This window comes from Rhincodon typus, chromosome 17, assembly GCF_021869965.1.
Source record: "Rhincodon typus isolate 14 chromosome 17, sRhiTyp1.1, whole genome shotgun sequence".
In the NCBI taxonomy this organism is placed as follows: Eukaryota; Metazoa; Chordata; class Chondrichthyes; order Orectolobiformes; family Rhincodontidae; genus Rhincodon; species Rhincodon typus.
In genome coordinates, this window is record NC_063348.1 from 13298678 (window position 1) to 13322341 (window position 23664).

A 23664-nucleotide genomic window follows, 5' to 3' on the forward strand; every position below is an offset into this window, starting at 1 on the left:
CCCGTTTCTGAATCTCCCCGAGAAGTTCTCCCACTTGAAAAACTCTTTGTCAGGATTGTGTACACGTTTGTATGAGCTAGTGACATCTCTTTAGAGAGCCATGTTTTCCCAGTCTCAACACAATTGTGGTTCGCCCCCTTTTTAGGTCTAATTGGATTTTTTATTGCCTTCGGTATCGCAATGGGGAAAATGGGGGAGAAGGCAAGGCTGATGGTGGAATTCTTCAACATCCTCAATGAGATTGTCATGAAGTTGGTGATAATGATCATGTGGTAAGAACTGCACCAGTATTCTCTTTGGTTAAAGAACCAGTCTGTTTCTAATCATCACAGTTAATCTCAAGAATGGACTCTGCACGGCCAGAAGAACATCAACATCTTCCTGCTTCGGATGACTTTCGATGTTAATTAAATTGTAACGAATTGTTCACTTTTAAAGGGGAGCCATTTTGCCAACCTTACCTCATGCCACTTTTCTTTCAGCTAAAAATGTTTAATGTGTCAGGGTCACTGACATTTCAATTAATGTTAAAGGTTCCCCAGCCGTTGGTTGAGAGTTTTGTCTGATCTAATCAATGGCATTTCTTAAAGATTTAGTGTTCCTGTGAATGTATAGATGCATCTGTCTGAAATCAGTCTAATGGGCTTGGTTATAAGTGTTAACTTTCTTCCCTGGTTGGAAGATATGAATTTGCAACAACAACTCGGCCCCGATATCTCGATGACCAGTGAATGGTTGGACCTGTATTGACTGGAGATGCTCACCAGGGCCATGAGGCATCTCAAACACCACTGACTCCATGGGAATGGAAACAGTCCATTAAAGTCAGAGAATGCAAAGTGAGGTGAAGCTAATAGTGATCCAGGAAAAGTTACTGGATTGAAACCTTCTCCAACTCCTGGATGACTATTAAACTGAATGCCAGACTCAACCCTTCGACTGAATCCCACTGCCTCCAGAACCAAATACTCTCCCGGACCCCTGACCATCACCCTACCCCGATAGAACCACCGCCCAATATGATCCCATTGTCCACTGGAGACCTGAATCCAACCCCCGCACAACTGTCACTGTGGGCTTGACCTCTGAAGATGACACATCCTGGTCTCCAGCTGGAACATTATCCCCCCTCCCCATCCTGATCCCCCCCCCCAGCAATCCAACTAGCCTCTCCTGATAATTCCACTCGGACCAGATATACCCCTTATAACCCACTGGCCTGAGCCCTCCCAGACCTGAGACCTGGGAGCTGACATTTCCAGAGGCTGAAGTGATTTCCCCCTGTTCCTGACAACTCCTGCACCCCAAACGATTGGCATAGTACTCCCCTGAATGGCACACTTACCCCCTCCCCTCCTCTGCTGGTTTTAACCTCAAAACCCCTGACACCACACCCCTCCAAACTGCCCATTGGGTGTGTGTGTGTGTGTGTGTGAGAGGGGGAGTGAATGTGTGTGTGCCAGGGTGAGTTGTGTGAGTGAGTGTGTGTGTCTATCACGTCGCCCCTCAACCTCCTGCGTTCTAGTGAAAACAAACCCATTCTTTCCAACCTTCCTTCATAGCTAAAATCCCCCATGCCAAGCAACATCCTGGTAAATCTTTTCTTGAGCCCTCTCCAAAGCATCCACATCCTTCATGTAGTGTGGTGACCAGAACTGTATGCAATATTCCAAGTGTGGCCGAACTAAAGTTCCATAACGCTGCAGCATAACTTGTCTATCCTTATACTCAATGCCCCTTCCAATGAAGGCAAGCATGCCATAGTCCATTTTTACAACCTTATCGACCTGTGCTACCACCTTCAATGATCTGTGGACTGCACACCCAGATCCCTCTGCATAACAATACTCCTAAGTGTTCTGCCATTCGCTATAATTTCCACCTGTACCTGACCTTCCAAAATGCATTACCTCACATCTGTCCAGATTAAACACCATCTGCTATTTTTCTGCCCATGCCTCTAACTGATCTATATCCCGCTGTAGCCTCTGACAATCCTCCTCATTATCTGCAACTTCACCAATCTTTGTATCAACCATTAACGTGCTAATTAGACAATCTAAGATTTCTTCTAAATCATTTATATAGACCATGAACAGAAGATGTCCCTGCACTGATCCCTGTGGAACACCAGTAGTCACAGCCCTGCATTTTGAAAAGCATCCTTTCATTGCTACCCTCTGTCTCCTATGACTAAGCCAGTTCTGTATCCATCTTGTCAGCTCACCCTGATACCATGTGACTTCACCTTTTGTACCAGTCTGCCATGAGAGACCTTGTCAAAGGCTTTACTGAAGTCCATGTAGACAACATCGACTGCTTTTCCCTCATCAATTATCTCTTCACCTCCTCATAAAACTCTATCAAGTTAGTGAGGCATGACTTCCCCCATACAGAACCATGCTGTTTATCACTAATCAGTCCGTTTGCTTCTAAATGCGTATAGATCTTGTCCCTGAGAATCTTTTCCAATAATTCCCCTACCACCAATGTGAAGCTCACAGGTCTGTAATTTCCTTGATTACCCTGCTACCCTTCTTAAACAGTGGGACAACACTAACTATTCTCCAGTCCTCTGGGGACCTCACCTGTGGCCTAAGAGGATAGAAAGATGTCCATCAATGCTCCAGCAATTTGTTCTTTTGCCTCCCTCAATATGCTAGGATAGATCCCATCAGAATGCAGGGAATTATATACCTTAATACTTTTAAGACATAAAACACACCTCTTCCTTTTTAACAGCAACTCGGCTTAGAAAATCAACACAGCCTATCCCGAGATTATCCTCCACCAATTCCGTCTCTTTGGTGAATACCAACACAAAGTATTCATTTAAGACCTCACCTACCTCTTCCGGCTCCACACATGGATTCCCTCCTTTGTCCTTGAGTGGGCCAACCCTTTCCCTGGCTACCATCTTGTTTTTTTATATATGTATAAAAGGCCTTGGGATTCTCCTTAATCCTGTTTGCTAATGACTTTTCATTACCCTTTTTAGCCCTTCAATTTCCTTGATTAAGTCCTTTCCTACTTTCCTTATATATTTCAAGGGCTTTGTCAGTTCCCATCCTCCCACATCTTACATATGCTTCCTTATTCTTTTTGACCAAGGTCACAACATCCCTGGTCCCCTCAGTTGGGTGATTAAAAGATTCTGAAACCAGGGAACATTGTTTTGAATTCAACATGAGGTCGTTAAATTTGATAAGTATAATGTTCAAAAGAATTTCGGTACTGACTTTCACCTAAAAAACCTTCCATAGTCTCTGAGCTTGTTGGGAGTTATTTGCTGAAATTTCCTGGCTATTAATCTTCATCATGCACAGGGAACCGATGGTAAATAATAGATAAAGTAGAGACGAGAATTTGCAGTGGGTTAGGGACTGCACCATACTGCTGTTAGCCTGTGTTCTAATACAGCATTCTGACATTGGGCATGCTCAGGAAATATACCCCATGATGTTACAGCCTTCATGATATGGCTATGGAGGTCTTGGTGGGAGAGGGTCAGTGTCTCTACTCTGATGTTCCAGTTTCAAATCGCATGCCTGGACTTGGTATATTCATGGTGTAGGTTATAATCCTATACCTTTGCCACTGTTCCCCTGAGAGGGAGGGGGAGCATACATGCGATGATATAAAATAAAATGTTAATAATAAGGCAGAGTACTTGCACACAGCCAGGACAGCAAGTATAAGAACAGGAGTCAGACATTCATCTCAGGCCCGCAGTTGAACATTTCACCTGTGCCTGTGTATTGGCCATGTTTCATACCAAATTCCTGAGAGTGAGGCATGACCTTTTGACTCAGAGGTCAGAGTGCTACCACTGACCCACAACAGGTGCTAATCTTTGAAGGTCCTCTCTGAGCTCTAACCTTTAATGTTTTCCTTTGTGTTATTAAAGGTACTCGCCCTTTGGTATCGCCTGCCTAATCTGTGGAAAGATTGTGGCCATTAAAGACTTGGAGGTCGTTGCTAGGCAACTGGGCATGTACATGGTGACTGTCATCACAGGGCTGATCATCCACGGAGGCATCATCTTGCCTCTGATATATTTTGTGGTCACGAGAAAAAATCCTTTCTTATTCTTAGCAGGCATCTTCCAGGCCTGGATCACTGCCTTAGGGACTGCTTCCAGGTACTACGACAATATGTTGCTGTTTGTTGTTTTTATCAGGGAAAAGGGAAAATGTTTGTTTGAATTAGAGGGGTCTGAATATGAGCTGAACAGATCCAGCTTCCACAGTGTACAGGAGGAAGGGTCACTAGAGGATATAATGGCACTGTTACAAAGCAGAAGGGAGGTCAACACCTCCCTGATAATTAAAACCGAAACACCCAGAGAAGCTGACCTCGCCTTATAATCTGTTAGAGGATCTGTGAAAAGTGGTATAACCTGCCTCTCACCTCCCAATCTGTTATAAAGGAGAGATGAAATAAAATGAACTCCTGATAGTCACTCTACAATCAACAAGTAACAATTTATTTATCTAGCTCTAACAGTTAACAAATTAACAGAACTACTAACAAACCGAACAATTCCCCCTTAACTACTAACTGTTCCCGAATAAAATAAAATTCCAATGGTATGCTATTCCAATAGATACATGTACCACTTATATAAACCAAATTTATAAAAAAAATTAAAACTTAATCTCTCGAAATTACAGTCAGGATAAATCTTCAGGAATGTTCTTTGCCTTCACTGCCGTTCTGCGGTCAGGAACACCTTTCTCCATCGAATTCTTGTGTCAGGAATTTAGCTAAGAGTGCCATGGTACCTTTATTTAAATGGTGCTTACTCTGAGAGCTTAAAGATTCCTGTGAGAGCCAGTGAGTTTCGTTTCAGATGGCAGTTCACTCTCACACTGATTTTCAAATGCCCTCTTCTTTTATACCTTTGATGACCTATTAATTTCTTACAATAAGATTGGTCCTAGGTTGTCAAAACCATCAGGTTTAAATTTTAATTGTTTTTTAGTTTCTAAGTGCCTGGTCTAAATTAATTGGTTGATATTCAAACTGGTTGCCTTGCTAACAAAACAAGACTACTGCCTGGGTTTCTAACCATCAGCCTTTTGATTCAATGTTTTAATTTCAGGAGCTCTCTGTGCACCTGCACATTTTTTAAAAATCTCCAAGCCTAGAAAAAAACACATCATCCTTTAAAGGGACCATGCACTCTTCCTCCATCCCTCCGTCATTTTACAAACATCAAATACTGTATGCAAATTCACAATAGGCACATGGTTTCCAGGTTTCTCAGATTCTTCCACGGTGTCCAGGAATTCAACACAATCCCCTAGATGGTAGCAAGGACAATGACCAGTTACACAAATAAATTGAGGGACAGGAGTAATGGCTTTAGAATTATTAAACACATTGGCAATCACACTCATCCAGGTGAGCCAGGCTTTGGACCTAACCTGGAAATTCCAGACATAATCCAGGCAGAGCCTGAGGAAAGGAACCAGAAAATGCTGGGTTAGTCGAGAGCAGGCATCAGACAGGATGGAGCATGAAGGAGAAAGCAAAAAGCTAAGAGCAATGTGGAACATGGAGTAAGGAACAGGAAACCAGCATCAGGGAGGTGAGAAAGGTATGCAGGTTAAGTAGAATGGAATTGAGAAGACAGGAGCAGGTTATACAGAAGAGCTGACCCTTAGGTAATGGCAAAGTGGGACGACAGGTTAATGGATATGAAGCTGATGGTGATGTTAGATGGATATAATTGTATCAATGTGTTGTTGTTTTTTTTTTCACAGTGCTGGCACTCTGCCAGTCACGTTCCGCTGCCTGGAGGAAAATCTGGGAATTGACAAACGAGTGACCCGCTTTGTCCTTCCCGTCGGAGCGACCATCAACATGGATGGAACTGCTCTCTACGAGGCTGTGGCTGCTATATTCATTGCCCAGATGAACAATATTCACTTGGATGCTGGACAGATAGTGACAGTGAGGTGGGTTTGAAAGCACTTCTTTTTGTCCTCTTCACAACAGTGGAAAGCACTGTCCATTTACTGGTTTTCTCGTGAATCAGGTAACAATATCATCTTTTCCCACTGAAATCCAAAATTACAGTCATCCCAAACCACCAGATTTTCTTCTATTTGAACCTGTGGAAAGTCACGTCTGAGGGACCAGCGTGCAAACTATACTTTTTATGGAGATTGTCTCAGTGTGCAACCTCGCCGAAGGTTCAAGCAGCACTGCTTAGCCTAGGACTCTCAACATCTCTGTTGTGAACTGCCTCCTTGAACCGTTTCTGTCCATGTGCTGTAGGTAGATCCACAATGTTGCTCGGGAGAGATTTCGAGGATTTTGACCCGGTGACGCTGAAGGAACGGTGACATATTTCCAAATCAGGATAGTGAGTGGCTTGGAGGGGAACCTGCAGGGGGTGGTGTTCCCATGTGTCTGCTGCCCTTATCCTTCTGGATGGAAGTGGTCATGAGTTTAGAAGGTGCTGTCTGAGGATCTTTGGTGAATTTCTGCAGTGCATCATGCAGATAGTACACACTGCTGTTACTGAGCGTCGGTGGTGGAGGGAGTGAATGCTTGTTGATCTGGTGCCAAATTTCGAGCTAGCTTTCCCTCAGACTGTAACATCTTCCTCTTTATTAATTTTTAATCAGTTTTTTTTCTGGTTTTTATAATCTGTCTAATCTTCTGATCTGCCTTGAAGTTGTACAGTGTTTCTTTCAGTGAATTTCCTTGGTTATCCATTAATGATGGATCCTCCTCAGTCTTTTTCATTTGGGTAAATCTTTGCCAAGAGTTATTAAATATCTCCTTAAAAGGCTGTCACTGCATATCTGCCGTCTACCTTTAAAACTAGTTCCCCAGTTCATTTTAACCAACCCTGTCTTCATAACTTCATAATCAGTTGCTTCAAGGACAACTCTAGATAGATAACAAATGCCAGCCTTGCCAGTGATGCCCACATCCCATTCAAGAATCAAAAAAAATCAAGTGGGCTGCTTTGTCCATGATGGTGTCAAGCTTCTTGAGTGTTGTTGGAGCTATAACCATCCAGTTTATTCTACTGACGTTACACAGTGATCATGCCACACAATATGATGGAGGGTGTTCTCAGTCTGAAGGAAGAAGGACTGTACAGTCGCTCTTACCGATACTGTCATGGACAGATGCAACTGCAGCTGGCAGATTGGTAAGGATGAGGTCAAGTATGTTTTTCCCTCTTGTTGATTCCTTCACCACCTGCTGCAGACCCAGTCTAGAAGCTGTGTCCTTTAGGACCTGACCAGCTCAATCTGTAGTCCTGCTGCCAAGCCACTCTTGGTGGTGGACATTGAAATCCCCCACCCAGAGTATATTCTGTACTCCTACCACCCTCAGTGCTTCCTCCTAGTGTTGTTCAACATAGAGGAATACCGATTCATCAGCTGAGGGAAGATAGTCATCAGCAGGAATCTTACTTAATATCTATATGGAGTTAGGCCTCAGATCAGCTGGGGATCTCATTGAATGGTGGAACAGAATTGAGGGGCTGAATAGCCTACTCCTTTTCCTATGTTCCTATGTTGACCTGCTGCCATGAGACTTCATTGGATCTGGAATCAATGATGATGACTCCCAGATCAACTCCCTCCCAACTGTGTACCGCTGTGCTGGCCCCTCTGCTGAGTCTGCTTGGTGTTTGTGTTTTCTGGGACATTGCCTATAAGGCATGATTCTGTGGGCTTGTCAAGCTGTTGCTTGACTAGTCTGTGAGACTAGTCCTCAGATTTTGGCACTAGTCCTCAGATGTTATTAAGGTCACCAAGGCTGTTTCTGCCATTTTTCTTTTCAGTCCCTAGGTTAATGCTGATTTGTCCGACTGTTTCCAAACCTTCCTGCAGAATTTTAAGCAGTTTCATACAACTGAGTGGTTTGTTAGGCCATTTCAGAGGGCAGTGAAGAGTCAAACACATTGCTGTGGGTCTGGAGTCACGTGTGGGCCAGACTGTGTGAAGTCAGCAGATTTCCTTCTCTGAATGACATTAGTGAACCTGATGAGTTTTTATGAAATGAGGAAAAACTTTTTCACCAAGAGGGGGTGGGGATTTGAACTCGCTATCTGTAAGGATGGTGAGGGCAGAAACCCTCAGGATATGGGACAAATCTGTCATATTCACACAGGAGTGGATTTCTCTGAGGTGACTTTTATGTCTTTGCTGCCAGGACTATTTGGCCAGGACATTGAGATCGTGTATCGCAGCTGCTTTAGCATTAATATTAGCTCTAGCTCTTGCAGAGATGAGGATATCCTAACCATTGCGCCATTTTATTACGTGGATCAATTAGATAGAGAAACAAGTCAACGCTTGAGGAGTGTGTCGTAGAGCAAGCTGGGGGCCAGCAGTCACCTCTGCCAATGAAATAATAACAGGAACAGAAACAGGTCTCCAACCAGCACCGTCACCCTGGAAATGGATAGTTATAAAGTTCTCTTCGGCCTCTCAGACTTGGTGGGCCATTGACACATCTTTGTGTCTTTTACATCCTGACTCACCTTCTGTACTATGGGTCAGTCATTTGCAGAGAGCTGCACCTAAGCCTCCAGATCCTGTACATTACTCATCCTGATCTCACGTAAAGGAAATGTCCATGTGGGCCTTAGCATGAAACAGCTACCAGGAGACCTCTTCTCCACCACTTGCTGTGCCACAGGAGCCCTGCCCTGGCAATCTATACCCTGTGTGTTGAGAGTATGGCAGCTACAATGTGATGGCTCGCAGTCCTAGACACTGTGCCTTGGGGAGGGTGAGGTTTTTAGTGAATCTGTCTTCTTCATTGATGCTTATTGAAATCAGAGATCACAAGATGTGATTCAGGACACAATTCCCACTCTACCATTCCTTCATGGGGGAATGTCAGAATTGGTGTTGATGAGGAATGTTGAGATTCTGTTTCACTGTGAATTGAAAGCAGATGTATAGCATCGTGTGATCACTGGAAAAGCCACTGACAGGAGGCAGAGAGCACACAAGGCAGAGGAGAGATGGTCAATGACCTTCCTTCTACATCACAGGACATTCCAGCACAGCCCAAAGATAGCATTAACCTGGGTGGTAATCTTAGACCAGGATCTGTTAGCGTGGACTCCTCTGCAAAGACCACTCCTCTCTCTTTTGCACCCACCCCATCCACCAGAACTTCCAGGTCCCTGTCAAGGAAATGTGGTGCCATCTTCACTGTCAATCAGAAGAGCAACCTCAGAATGCCAGTGCTCATCTGGGTGCACTGCGCATTTTAGAGAGGGCAAGGGTGCCAGAGGAGCCAATGTTTTGGTGGATATTTGCTGAGTGGTGAGCTATTCCAGGAACAGCGCATGATGAAAAGGAGCAAAAATCCGATGTGAAAGGTGCCATAGCGGTGGGGTTGGTCATTAACGTGGTGGGTTTGGTAAGATGTGGTGATGGAACTTGCCAGGACTCACAGCAAGAAACCTTCAATCCAAACTCAACCCAACTCAGACTTAGCCAAAAAACAAACCAGAAGATTCGGCCCATTATGTCAGGTCAACATGGGCACACATCTACTGCAGTTGTAGCAGTTTTATTTTAAAAGGAGCAAGACTGCAATGAACTGGAAGCAAAAGAACCAACTAGCTGCCTGGCTTTTACAATCGCATTTGTGAACCATCAAGTATCGTGACTAAGCAGAGGATCATTGCTAAGGGGAAGCTAATTCCATGGATGGGGTATTTAATGAGATGCCTGCAGATTGACTTCTTGACCTATTGGTGAGAGGTTGATCTCATTGTTTAAGGGAGGGGAGGACAGATTGGATAAGTCTGACTCTGACAATGAGAATCTGGTTTTTGATCTCTCACATGACTAAATTATCACACCCACCATTATTCCCAACCCTCCAGAGGTGCTCAGACTTTCTGAGAGTCTAGGAAACAGTAAGCTCAGCATCATTCATGTTCCCCACATTAACATTCGCTGCTGGCTTTGAATGAGTTTCTGTCTCCATGATAACGTTCGCCTCCGGGCAGATTTAGTATGAAGTCACGTGGGCCTCTCCTAAAGGCAGGTCCCATGTGAGACCCATCCCCCTCACCGTTCTCTCTAGAGTCAAAGGAAGCAGTTACATTTCTCTCATCCTTCTTCATCTAGGCCTATTAACATAACTTTGCACGCTCATGCGTTGATATTAAATATCACCATTACTTTTAAAATAAACAGAAGCTGCGGAGAGAGCAGTTCAGTGTTTTGAGTTTGAGTGTTGAGTGAAGGAAATGGGGTTGACTGAAGAGCTGGGAACTCAAGGAGCTGGAAACATGTCTCGTGTAGAGCATGTGTCTGAAGAGAATGAATGAGGTGAGGGCAGACTGGAGCCTGGTAGGGCTGGAGGAGCAGGGTACCCTGGAGTGTGGATGATAAGACTGAGACAGCCGACATTAACCCTCAGGTTTGAGGATGAGAAAATCTGAGAACCCTTCCGACCTGGTGTTAATGATGAAACGAAAACAGTACGGAGGAGGCAATTTGTGCTAAAGTTTGGAGTTGTCCTCACTCCAGAGAGGTCCTGCAGTAATAAAAGGGTTTAGCTGGAAAACAGCAATGGGCTTCAAAGATGTGGTCAAGCCATATCTGGCTGGGGATTGTTAGATCAATTTTATACAAGGTCCACCTCAGCTAATAGCCTTCGAATTCCAGGAATTGCACAGAGTTGCACTCTGGAGCGTAGACATAGGAACACAAAAAAACAAAGCACTAGATTAGACTAGAACTTTCCAGATAACAAAATGGTCAACCTGAGGGCAGAATAGCTTCAACTGAGGAGTGAGTGGGGACAGTGACTGGAAGAAAATGATCCAAACCAGAGGCAGACATTGACTGGTTCCACAGCGGCCCACACTACAACCTTTTTCACTAAAGAGACTCTTTCACATTTGCTTCACAGTTTGACAGCTACACTGGCCAGTATTGGAGCTGCGAGTATACCGAGTGCAGGCCTGGTCACCATGCTGTTGATTCTCACTGCTGTTGGCCTTCCCACACAAGACATCAGTCTCCTTGTAGCTGTTGACTGGCTCCTGTAAGTAAAAACCCTTCTGTTCAAAAGTTCAATTAAATACTTTGGATTGATTTCTGTATTCTCCTAATTTCAGCTTCAAAAACTTAAAGTCCTTTCCCTGTACCCCTTACTGTGTCTGAGCCAAGCTATTTTAGCAATCTGTGTCAGAGGTCCTGGAGAAATACATCAGTCACTTACGGGCTGGACATAGCTCCTGCGGCCTGCAATGTTTTGTATGGTACAATGAGATGACTAACCCGACAGTACACGGAGCTTGCTATAATGCCTGATGACCTATTTATGCCCAGTAGTGATGACAAACAATCAATAAAGTCCCCCAAACAGTGCTGCTAGGGTCATTATTCCTGGGATCCTTTGTACATCTGTGCAGTAGTGAGCTGACAAGCCCCAACAGTTTAACAGCACATTGTTACAGTGATCTGAGAATGAAGTATAGGGATGTATGATGTGAAGCAGATATAATGGCACTGTTATACATAGAATCCCTACAGTGTGGAAGCAGTGTGATCCATTAAGTCCACACTGACCCTCTAAAGAGCATCCCACCCAGTCCCTGTAACCCATATGTCCCATGGCTAATCCACCTAACTTACACATCCCTGGAGACTATGGGCAATTTAGCACAGCCAATCCACCTAACCCGCTCATCTATGGACTGCAGGAGGAAACCCACGCTGACACGGGGAGAATGTTCAAACTCCACACAGTCGCCCAAGGCTGGAATCTAATGCTAACCACTGAGCCACTGTGTCATCCCAGGCGGCTATTGATAGATTGAATGAACGAGCAAAAATCTAGCAGTGGCAGTATAATACTTAACTTTTTATCTATTTCCCTACGTTACGATTTTGTACCTATGTTTTTTGTACCTAGGAACCTTTGTACCTAAGGTGGTGACATTGTACACTTTTCAGTGTATGCCTGTTCTTGAGTAAACATGACAATAAAATCTAAGCCTAAATCCAAATCCAAATAATGTGGCAAAATGTGAAGTTATTCACTTTTAAGGAACAATAATTTTTTTAAAGAAATGGAGAATGACTGCAGCATTCTGAGATACAAAGGGATTTGGGTGATCTAGTGCAGGAGTTACAAAAAAAGCGTCTGTCCATAATGAAAAGTGCTCATGGAATGCTATCCTTTGTTCCAAAGGGAACTGAACATAAAGGTAAAGACAGTGTGCCTTATTTATCCAGGCATTGGTGAGACCTCATCTTGAATACGTTGTGCAGGATTTTGGTCTCCTTATTTAAGGTAAATGTGTTGGAGACAGTTCAGAGAACGTTTAGTATTTTGATACTGGAATGAGCAGGTTGTCTTATGAGGAAGGATGTAGCTTGTCTGGGCTGGAGTTCACAAGATGAGGGGTGACTCGATTGAAGTGTATAGGATGTTGAATGGTATTGACAAGGTGGATGTGGAAAGGATGTTTCCTCTTGTGGGTGAATAAAGAACTAAGGGCTCACAGTTTTAAAATCAGGGGCCAGCCTTTTAGAACAGAGAGGAGAGGAATTTCTGTTCGCGAAGAGCGAGCGATTTGGAATTCTTTGCCTCAGAAGAGGGTGTCGGTGGGAATCATTCTTTGTAAGACAGAGATGGACAGAGTGTTGTTAGATAGAGAAATCAAGGCTGAGCAGGGGTAGATGGGAATGTGGACTTCAGAGCACAAGCAGGTTAGCCACGGTCCTGTGTTGAATGACAGAACAGACTCAAGGGGCTGAACGGTCTACCTCTGCTCCTAATTTGGAAGGAAGAGAACGTATTTTAGCCAAATTTGTAGATGACACAAAAATAGGCAGGCCCAGGAGGATACCTATGAGAGGGATACTAACAATTTATAGAGAGATATTGACCGGTTAAGTAAGTGGGCAAAAGTTTGGTAAATGGAGTATAATGTGTGAAAATGTGAAATTGATCTTTTTGGAAGGGAGAACAGAGAACAGCATTATTCAAATGGAGAAAAACTGCAGAAAGTTGCAACACGGAGGGAGTGAGCAATGCTTGTGAATTAAACACAGAAAGCTAGCACACAGGTGCAGCAGGTAATCAGGAAGGCTAATGGAATATTGGCCCTTATTTCAAGAGTTTGGAGTACAAGAGTAGGGAAGTCTTACTGCAAATGTACTAAAGTGCTGGTGAGATCACATTTGGAGTACTGTGAGCAGTTTTGGTCCCCTTATTTAAGGAAAGATATTATTTCAATGGAGGCAGTTCAGAGAATGTTCATTAGGACGATCCCTGGTCTGGAAGGATTGCCTTATGGGCAAAAGCTAAACAGGTTGGGTCTGTACTCACCGGAGTTTAGAAGAATGAGTGGTGAGAGTCTCGGCCCCAAGGGCACAGCCTTAGAGTAAAGGGAAGACCTTTTAGAACGGAGATAAGGAGAAACTTCTTCAGCCAGAGAGTGGTGAATCTATGGAATTCACTGCACAGAAGGCTGTGGAGGCCAGGTCATTGAGTACATTTAAGACTGAGATAGATAGGTTCTTGATTATCAAGGGGATCAAGGGTTACTGGGAGAAAACCGGAGAATGGGGTTGAGTAACTTACCAGCCATGATTGATTGGTAGAGCAGACTCGATGGGCTGAATGGCCTAATTTCTGCTCCTATGTATTATGGTCTTATGGAGAGGTGATCCCATTGAAACATTTCAGATTCTTAAGAGGCTTGACAGAGTAAATGCTGAGAGGATGTTTCCCCCCGTGGGAGAGTCTAGGTCCAGAGGATATAGTCTCAGGATAAAGGGTCGCCAATTTAAGACTGAGATGAGGAGGAACAACTTCTCTCAGAGGGTTGCCACAGAGAACTCTGGGGGCAGAGACCTTGCGTATATTTAGGGCTGAGCTCAATAAGTTCTTGATCAGTTGGGGAATCAAGGGTTACAGAGAAAGGGCAGGAGAATGGACGTGAGGAATGTTGGATTTGCTATGACCCAATTGAAAGGTAGAAAAGGCTAGAAGGGGCCAAATGGCCTACTCCTGTTCCTATTTCTTATGGTTTTATCAATTCAGATGCTCCACTGTCAGAGGACCTGAATCAAATTATTTCTCTCAGTGACACGGAGAGGCTAGGGCATTCATGACCCCTCCCTCAATCATTCCGAAATCAACCAGTGTGTCTTTAGCAGAAGCAGCAGCATTACAGTCCCAGGTATGTCAACTACCTGCCTGCATTCTCCAATTTCACTGTGGACAGGTCTACACACTTCCCCGGTAGAATTTGGGTAAGATACATAAACAATACCCCAGCTCTTAGTTCAATATTCAAACAAAGTACACAACATTCCCAAATTTCCCAGCTGGTTCTTTGGGATGGGCACATCAGTTCCGTCAGTTCCAGTTCCCAACCTGAACTCCCCACTATATCTTGAGTTTTCAGCCCTGTCCACCCACCACCCTACACTATCACCCCCACCATCACATAATACCAGGCCTGTTTTTAAGTACATGTAGAGGCTGGAATGAGCTAATACACACACACACACACACACACACACACACACCTATAAAAACACACAGACACAGACAGACACACACACACAGACACACGGACAAAGACACATAGACAGAGGCACACACACACACACACACACAAAAATACAAGTATCCTGTATGCAAATTGGATGCCATGTTTTCTACCACAGTGACTGCACTTCAAAAAAAAAGTTACCTCATGGCTCTAGGGATGGGCAAGAAATGCTGGCCAGCCAGCGCCGCCCACATCCCTCAAATGAATAGAAAAAAAAAAGCAGTTTCAAAAATCCTGAGGTGGTGACCAGCACTATGGGAATGTAGTTTTTGTTTATGGATGTTGACGGTGCTTCAGGAGAGCACTGTACAAACTCACTTTGAGAAACATGGTGTGTGTCGTGTGTGTGTGTGCCCACAACATCGTGAGGTGGCGGTGTCACCTCAGACATTGTTGCCATGGGAGTCTGAGTAGTCGTCTTTGTTTTTTGCCTGTCTCATTGCAGAGACCGGATGAGGACCTCTGTGAATGTCGTTGGTGACTCTTTTGGAGCTGGCATCGTCTTCCATCTTTCGAGGGATGAACTGGCAAACATTGACGCCCAGCATGCCCGGCTCGAAGAGGAGAGGTTGCTGAAGGCTGTCGTGATGCATGATGGCACAAAAGCCTACCAGGAGAATAACTCGAACCCTGGCAATTACTCAGGCAACAACACGGTGGAAGGGAAGGATGGCAAGGTACATTTGATATATACCGATATCGAGACCTGCATTTAACACTGCCTGTTTCCATCCAGCTGTCTCCATTCCCAGCTGTCTGTTATAGCAGTCGACCTATACCTCAACTCTCACAGTGGCTAGAACTTTCACAAAATCCATAAAGAGATAAAGGGAGTGTCCATTTGTTACAATGGTGTCTACTCTGCCTCTTCCAGACTCTTGAATTTAATGCCACATCCCTTATAACCTTCTGAGAACAGATTATGTAGATGAAATACATCCATTATAAAGTATTTTTGTACTGATTGATGAAAACATATATAATTTAACTTATCGAGAATCTTTTTGTACTTTTAAAGCTAGGGTCTCACTGGCAATGGAAGGAGAAGATGTATTGTATGTTCCCACCTCTGGGTCAGCATAACACAGGGAGAGACCATGGGCGGTGACATTAATCTGAGGCTATCCACATCTTAGTGAGGTTGAGAATGGAAGGGGTGGTGTAGGTCATCATGGTGACCTCCTTGGCTGGCGTAAGGATTTTGGGCCCGCACTGGTGGATGTTTTGCAAACCAGATACCCAGCCAACTGAGCAAACTAACCTCCTTAGCAAGTGGGAGCAGAAGGGAATGAGAAAGCCAGGGGGTGGAACTAGTCAACATGGTAAACTGAAAAACCACCTCTAAATGAGCAAGAAGATAACTCCCAAGCTGATGGGCATAGGGTGGTCAGTGATCGAGGGCAGTGAGTGATTGAGGGAGGAGTCAGTGATCGGGGAGGGGTGAGTGATGGGGGCAGTAAGTGATGGGGGGGGTGAGTGATTGGGAGGGGTCAGTGATCGAGGGAGGGTATGCTGGGGGATGAGTGTTTGGGAGGGTCAGTGATTGGGAGGGATCAGTGATCGGGGGGTGAGTAATTGAGGGAGGGGCCAGTGATCGAAGGAGGGGTCAGTGATTGGGCGAGAGGTCAGTGATTGAGGAAGTCGGTGATTGAGGGAGGGGTCAATGATTGAGTGAGGGATCAGTGATCGAGGGGGTGAGTGATTGAGGGAAGGGTCAGCAATTGAGGAAGGAATGAGTGATTGAGTGCATGGTGATGATCAGTGAAAGGGTGAGACAGGCCAGAATCGGAGATTGGAGGGAGAAATGTTCTTTGAGCGGCCCAGAGAGAGTGTTGCTCCTTGAGATCCCCGGGATAGTGAAGTTGAGGTGCCAGGTATCTCCCATGTTGACCCAGTGCCCACGAGTGGCAGGCACCACAGGCTTTGTGCATTGTGCTAGTCACATTTTCAAATAAAGTCCCAGCATCTCTCACATCAATCCTTCTGTCTTGTTCTTTAAAAATGAGGAAATGTCCTTTACAATCTCCACTGAACCCTGATGGTGAGATTCAGTGAGGCAGTGATGTTTGTCCCAGTGAGGTACACATCATGATTAGCAAAGATACTCATGGACACCCAGGTACAGGGACAAAGAGAGGTCTTTCAGATAATTTCATAGGATCAGAATAAGTGCTACCTCCCCTTTTTTCAATTTGTAATTGTTTCCCGGGAATTAACATGAATCTAAATAAGCTGGGACATGATGTGATTGTAAAACCTGTAGGATTTGAGCCAGTTCAAGGGGTGAGCCAATATAGCTTTTACCAAAATGAATTTGACTTAGCTACATGAACTCCAGAATCCCTGAAGCCTCAGTGCAGAAAGCTGAATGTGGGTTTCTTATTCTCTACAAAACAATGGCCACATCTCGTGAATGTTAGACAAATGTAGGCATCAGAGGTGTGAGCCATTGATTGCAATGTGTAGCTCTGCCGGCCAGACTGGTGTTTTGGGGTATAGGGACTGTTATTGTATGAATTATGTTCATCACAAGCGTTTGTTGAGTTCATGTGTCTGTAATGTATATGGCTGTATTTCTACATATGTCTATTCATTTCACCCCCTCACTGTCTGTGTGTACTGATGAACGCATTCTGCTATGAACATCTTTGCTTCCTCTGTCCCTTGGGATTCAAGTGTGTGTGTCCTCGCGAGTATCCCAGGGCCTTTGCTGAACTGTGGGCTTCGGAGCTGGATGAATGAGGAGCGGATTGAGACTTTAGGTTTCATATTCAGCCAAGAAGAACAAAAAAGCATTTTTATTTTTCAAAAAAAAAACTCAAAATCACTTCAACTCAACTTGCACTCACAGGAAGCTGTTCTTTTGGTGACTGTGGCCTCTGAAATTACGCCCCACATTCGCACCCCCAAAATATAAGATTGTTGTTATTAAGTTAATGCTATTAAGGGCAGCACGGTGGCTCAGTGGTTAGCACTGCTGCCTCACAGCGCCAGGGACCTGGGTTCAATTCCACCCCTGGGTGACTGTCTGTGTGGAGTTTGCACATTCTCCCTGTGTCTATGTGGTTTTGCTCCAGTTTCCCCCCACAATCCCAAAGATGTGCTGGTTAGGTGGATTGGCCATGCTAAATTGCTTATAGTATCCAGGGATGTACAGGCTAGTGGATTAGCCATGGGAAGCGCAGGGTTGCAGGAGTAGGCTAGGGTGTTGGGTCTGGGTGGGATGCTTTTCGGAGGGTTAGTGTGGATTTGATGGGCTGAATGGCCTGCTTCCACACTATAGAGATTCTGTAATAAGTATAACACAAGCCACTAAGACTAATCCCAAGATTAAATCCTAAAACAGGATTCGGATCATCCTGTGCTGTATGCTTGCTGCACCACTCAATGTTCTTTGAATTGGAGATTCCCTTTGTCAAAATGTCAGTTGGTGACACGCTTACTCTGCTCAGTCAGAAGGTTCAAATCCTGAAGCAGAGCACGGTCATGGCCCAGACTCCCAGGGCAGTACTGAGTGGGTGCTGCACTGTCAGAGGTGTTGTCCCTTAAGTGAGATATTACAAACCAAAGCTCTAATTTAAAACCTTGCAGTCGTCTTATTAGTTGGCAGTTGAACCAAAGGTGACTCCTAGCTGAAAACAACAATATATAAAAATATAGAATATGTTACTCCAAATAATCACAGGGCTTGATGTGGTCTCTTTAATTCAATAGTGATGAGCACACTGCAACACTGCCAGAGGCACAGACCTTGCTGCTCCTGTTAACATTAACCCTGACCGTAAACAGCCACATAGGTGTCAGCAAACATCATTCACCCTTTCAAGGGCAGCTTGAGAAAGTGACAGAGCAAGGGACCAAGGAGATGATGATAGGAAGTCATTTTCAACATAGGTTTGATGGGTGAAAGGATCATTTTCTGTACTATAGACCTCTCTGACACTATGAAGCAGGGAGAATCAAACATGGCCACCATGCCTGGAACTGTGCACTTCTCATGGTGGCCATTGGTCAGAATCATGAGAGATTTAACATGCCTGCCTGACAGATGAGACCTCAAAGAGAAATTTTGAGATGGAGTGTACAGGCATACATGATACAGCAGCGCACAATGAAGTGAATTTGAGTTTTTTTCTGAAGAGTTGCTTTAGAAGATTGATGAAAGGAGACATGGCCTCAATACTTGAGGCAGGGGAGGGAGGGGCTTGATTTTGAGTGATCTGGGCAATATCAATTCAGTTGCTTTTCATTAGCAATCTCAATTTTTATTCCAATGAAAGAATCAAGAGTGATGTATAATGTGTGGCTGGTCTGTTGTCATGTGTATTGTCAAACTGAAACCACCCTCATCATTTTTAGCTCAATACTGAGGAGGTTTGTGTCAGTTCAGTAACATCGCTGGGCTCCAATACTGGTCACCCTACAGAAAACTTTCGGTGTGCAACTTGTTCCTGCTCTCTTGCTTTCGATATTTCTCTTTATCTGAAGTGCCTTGCTGCCCCTGAGTTAGATTTCCCTCCTCATTACTTCCAGGTGACTATGGCCAAAAATGGCACAGCTGCTGACTACACAATTGTTGAGGAGGAACCATGGGACCGCGAGTGCTGAGGGGACACAGAGAGAGAGAGAGAGAAAGAGAGAGACAGAAAAAGAGGGACACCCAATCCCATCACCCATGAGCTCCCTCCCTCCTGAAATGCGCTTCTGCTGAGATTGTTCATCCGACAGGAAACAAACAAAAAACACGTCAAAATCTTTTTCCTTTTTCGTTCTTTTCATCTAAATGTGGTTGTTTAGTGTAAGGTCCAAATAGTGAATCCTGGAGCTGGTGAAGGGGATTCTGTTTGGGTTTTACCAGTAACTGTGTATTAGTACTTTTCAGATTTCCAAAATCTGGGAATGAGGTGGGGGGACCCCAGCGGGTAGAACTAAATCCAGCGCAAGTGCAAGGTCACAGTCGGTCCACATGCAGCCCCAACATCCCGCTCCCCTCCTAGGCCTTTAACCTGACAGAGAATTGTGTGTGCCATTCAGTTTATTACTCACTTTGTACAGCAGCTTAATTGAATTTCCTTCACTGCACAGCCAGGACTTTGAGATCCCTGATGTGCCACGTTGGTGTTTGCCAAGTCAGTACAATTAGTATTACCGTCAAGCATGTGTTATTGGCCAAACTTTTCAGGGCTGGCCATTCTCAGGGATGTGATCCAGCTTTATGCGCACTCTACTGCCGTTTAGTGAAATCCACAAGTGCTTTAGTCCAGCGATGATATCACATACTCGCCCACATCCTACCTTCCTTGAAGTCAAATGTGTAGATCTTGCGAGGTGGGTCCATGGTCAAATAACGCACAGTATTCTGGGAAATGAGCAGCATCAGCTGCTAAGCCAGGCCCGTGGAAGCACCCTTCAGAACAGCATTTCCCCAGTTTGTCAGTGAGGTGTTTGGGGAGTTGGGATATCACAGATATTACTATGTCCATTCCAGAAGGCCGTGGACCTATGCTCCAAACATTTCCATGTCAGAATATCTTCTTCCTTCAGGGACCAAAAGGGATTGAATTAAACATTCCAGAGGGTAGGGGTTGGGGGGGGGGGGGGGGGTGGGGTGGTGTTTCGGGGGCCAGGTGGGAGTTGCAAGCAGAAAGGTTGTTCCTGTCCTGGGCCTTTCAAAAGCACTTTTTTAGCACAAGAACCTTATTTCCTATCCTGATTCACGCCCATACTTCAAGACCTCCTTTAGAATCCTCCCAGCAAAACCCAGGCACCAGGTTGATGGGCCTAGTCGGGTGGCGGTGAGGTGGACTTGTGCTGGAAATGGTCACCGACTGGTGTTTAAAATCCCCTTATACTCTATCTACCCTGGTCCCAGCTTAACGCACCAGCATAGCTACTCTCAGAAAGGGAGGCAGGGTGGTCACCTTCAGTTGCACCAGCAAGAACCAGAAATCCCTTACCATTAATGACACTCATGTTCAGAACAGTTCTGAGGTCGTAATAGGATTCGAAGCTACACTCAAATTTGAGCAAACTCTTCCTGTATTAATGACGTCGTCTGGACTTTAAAAAGTGAGCCGGAAGCCTAGAAACCTGCCCTTAGATAAAACAGTGCCTCCTGCGGGATTAAGAATGTTTAGGTACCAGATCAATACTGAGCCAATATTAGCACACACATCAAATATATGTAGGAAACTGATAATCTATTCATACACATGGCCTGGTTGGAATACGCACAGTTACCTGCTGCTTGAACATTTAAAGCACTGCAATCCCGTTCAGCTAAGGATGGAGTTCCCTTACCAGCCAGAGGTGGACAGGCAGATGAACCCCAGCCCCCGTCCTACTCAAACCCTGAGCCCTTGGAACAGCATGGCAACTAATGTGAGGAAAAACAGGCATCTGACCCAATCGATGGTTTCTGGTGGAGCATAACCATCTCGTGCATCTGCTACTGTTGAAAAGGGCATTAATTAAATATTGTTGCTGCACAATCTGCTCCCCAGACTCTGTCTTTGACCTCAGCACAATAGACAAAGCACAATTTTATGACAAACTTGCTGCAAAATTCACAACGGTGCCATGCGATGCCAATGTCCTGAGAAGTGGATGGGAGCTGTTTGCCTATGAAGCAGTGAGGGAGAGTGTATATCTCTGCAATGTCTTGCCCTAGTATCTTTGGCAAATAACGATGCAAGGACCCATAGCTACCCTGTCCTGGTGAAACTGAAAGGTACCCATATGCACTGGCTTGTGATCTAAAAACAAAACTGTATTGTTCATTTTGTGTGACAGGTAAGAATACATTACAATCGACACAATCAATGTTAAAACCCTCCACTGAGAGATTTCACAGGTGAATCGAGTCATTGGAATAAGTTGCTAGGTATCAATCCTTGAAGCAACAACTTTTAAAGATCCAGTTGGTTCTCTGTTGTTTGGTGTTAACTGAATTTTTTTTAACTTTCTTGGAATGTCTCCTTGAGCTGTTGTATTACTGTGGACTGTTATTAAGTTGTGTACTCTTGTGTCTAATGTAAACCTTGCATGATAACTATTGCACATACTACTATGAAACAATTGGGCAACAATGGGTGGTAATTGTTCCTACTTTTTGACATAACTTTTATAACGCACATGTAACCTCATAACATCAGCTTTCCAAATCCTGAAGAGAGCTTTATGTGTTTTTTTTGATAGCTAGAGTCTTTTTGTGTGTGGTTTCAAACTGATAACTGACTGAGAAATGCAGTGCATTTGGGAGTCAGAGGGATGAGGTGCTGTGGGGTGGGAAGTGATTTGAATGACTGCTGATCAGAATTCGAGCGAACAAAGGAATTCAGGACTACGAGCTCACATCAGGTGTTATTTTCACACACCCTTTCCCATCCAGCGATTTAAAAATCCCCTCAGTGATGGTGATTTGTGTGTGGTACAGATGCCATGCACCCCATGGGTGAGTAGGCTGGTGCCAGCTACTAGCTGAACAAGGTGACTGGTGCAGTCTGGCCAGCAATATATTGATATCAGTCCTCTCTGAGCAGGAAGGAGAATACTGGAAAATCCAGCTACCTAGCAGCCAGGTTAAACCTGGTAAAGACAGGGCATGAAGCACTCAGGAAACCATCCACTCCGAGGCACTGTGCCCGCAGCCGTGCCACCACAGCCCACTGATATCTCGCTGACTTCTAGAAATAACTTCGACCAGGTTCTCTGCAAATGATTGGGATGCTGGGCCCTTGTAAAGTGGGCACTGGGGTCCCAGAGCTTTGGAATTTTACATGACCCACACACACACACAGGCACACACACACACACACAGGCACACACACACACACACACAGGCACAGACACACACACACACACACAAACACACACAAACACACAGACACAGGCACACACAAACACACACAGGCACACACACACACACACAGACACAGGCGCGCGCGCGCGCACACACACACACACACAGGCACACACACACAGGCACACACACATGCAAAGCTAGCTCACTGCTTTGCCTTACCCCTCATTAATGAAGAAGGAAAAAATAACAAGTTTCCACTTAGAGAATCAATTCTACAGCAAAGTGTCTGGATGGAGGGACTGAGTCCTTGTTTGGTTTCCATGCCAACTTTGCATTTAGTGACCTTCACAGACAGCAAGGATGTGTCTTCCCCTAATCATCTTTACCAAATAAAGTAGAGGCTGATCATTGTTGGTTCTAAAGGTCTGGACTTTTCTAAGCACTGTCTGTGAGTGATAAAACTCAAAAATAAACTTTGTGATAATGTATATAGTGTTGGACTTCAGGCTATCTACATCCTGTCTGTGTCAACAGTATGTGCCAGTATTTTAAAATAAATCTGACTTGCAATGCTTTTAGACACGATCAGCCCCTTTTGATGCAATGTGATAGCACAGTGAGGCGTTAAAGAAACCTCAGAGTCTGGTTGTGCAGATACGGTTCCCTAGAGCATTATATGTTCTTCAATCATATAGCCCCTAGTAGATTTGAGCCTCGGTACTGCAGTGACTACTATTGTTGGAGATAGACCAGTGTGACTTGGTGTTGATATAGGAGCTTGTCTAAATCTCTCTCTCTTTCTTCAATCCCCTTCTTGCTTCAGATGCTTAGTGGAGGACCAACCATCCTGTTCAGTCTGCCTTATCCCAGTCCTCTCTCAAAAGCTGCATTTATGCAGCAGCTTTTAGTCATGCTATGGTAAAGAAATCACTAACCTTGTCCTACAAATCAGCATTGTGGTCCCGCCTTATTTGGACCGTGACAGCGTAGGATTCATGGCTGAGGAACACTCGGCATGTTTGATACGGTGTGCAGTGTGGATTCAGACTGTCTGTAGTCTGACCTAGGGAGGATGGGGTCTCCACGGTCCTGACTTCACCAGAGGTGTATTTCATTGATCACACAGCACCTGGCCAGGTCTCTGCTGACACACGTTCCTGAAGGTTTCATCACGAAATTACCCCCTCCTACACTCGCCCATACCCCCCTCAGCTCATGCCAACTTTCTCCCAAATATTTGTCCTGGGAATGTCAGAGGACCCACTCCTTGTGGAAA

The 23664-nt window shown here is 44.7% G+C and overlaps 1 protein-coding gene across 1 annotated transcript in view; it reads left to right on the top strand.

Moving 5' to 3' along the window:
• The window catches only part of slc1a2a (solute carrier family 1 member 2a), a 113747-nt gene extending 94303 nt beyond the window's left edge, over positions 1 to 19444 (top strand). Inside the window, exons 7-12 of the mRNA XM_048607237.1 lie at positions 146 to 272; positions 3908 to 4141; positions 5769 to 5963; positions 10921 to 11055; positions 15030 to 15261; positions 19118 to 19444. Of these exons, the coding sequence (XP_048463194.1) occupies positions 146 to 272; positions 3908 to 4141; positions 5769 to 5963; positions 10921 to 11055; positions 15030 to 15261; positions 19118 to 19192 (998 nt within the window). The 3' untranslated portion in view covers positions 19193 to 19444. The remainder of the gene's footprint in view (positions 1 to 145; positions 273 to 3907; positions 4142 to 5768; positions 5964 to 10920; positions 11056 to 15029; positions 15262 to 19117) is intronic.
• The last annotated feature ends 4220 nt before the right edge of the window (positions 19445 to 23664 follow it).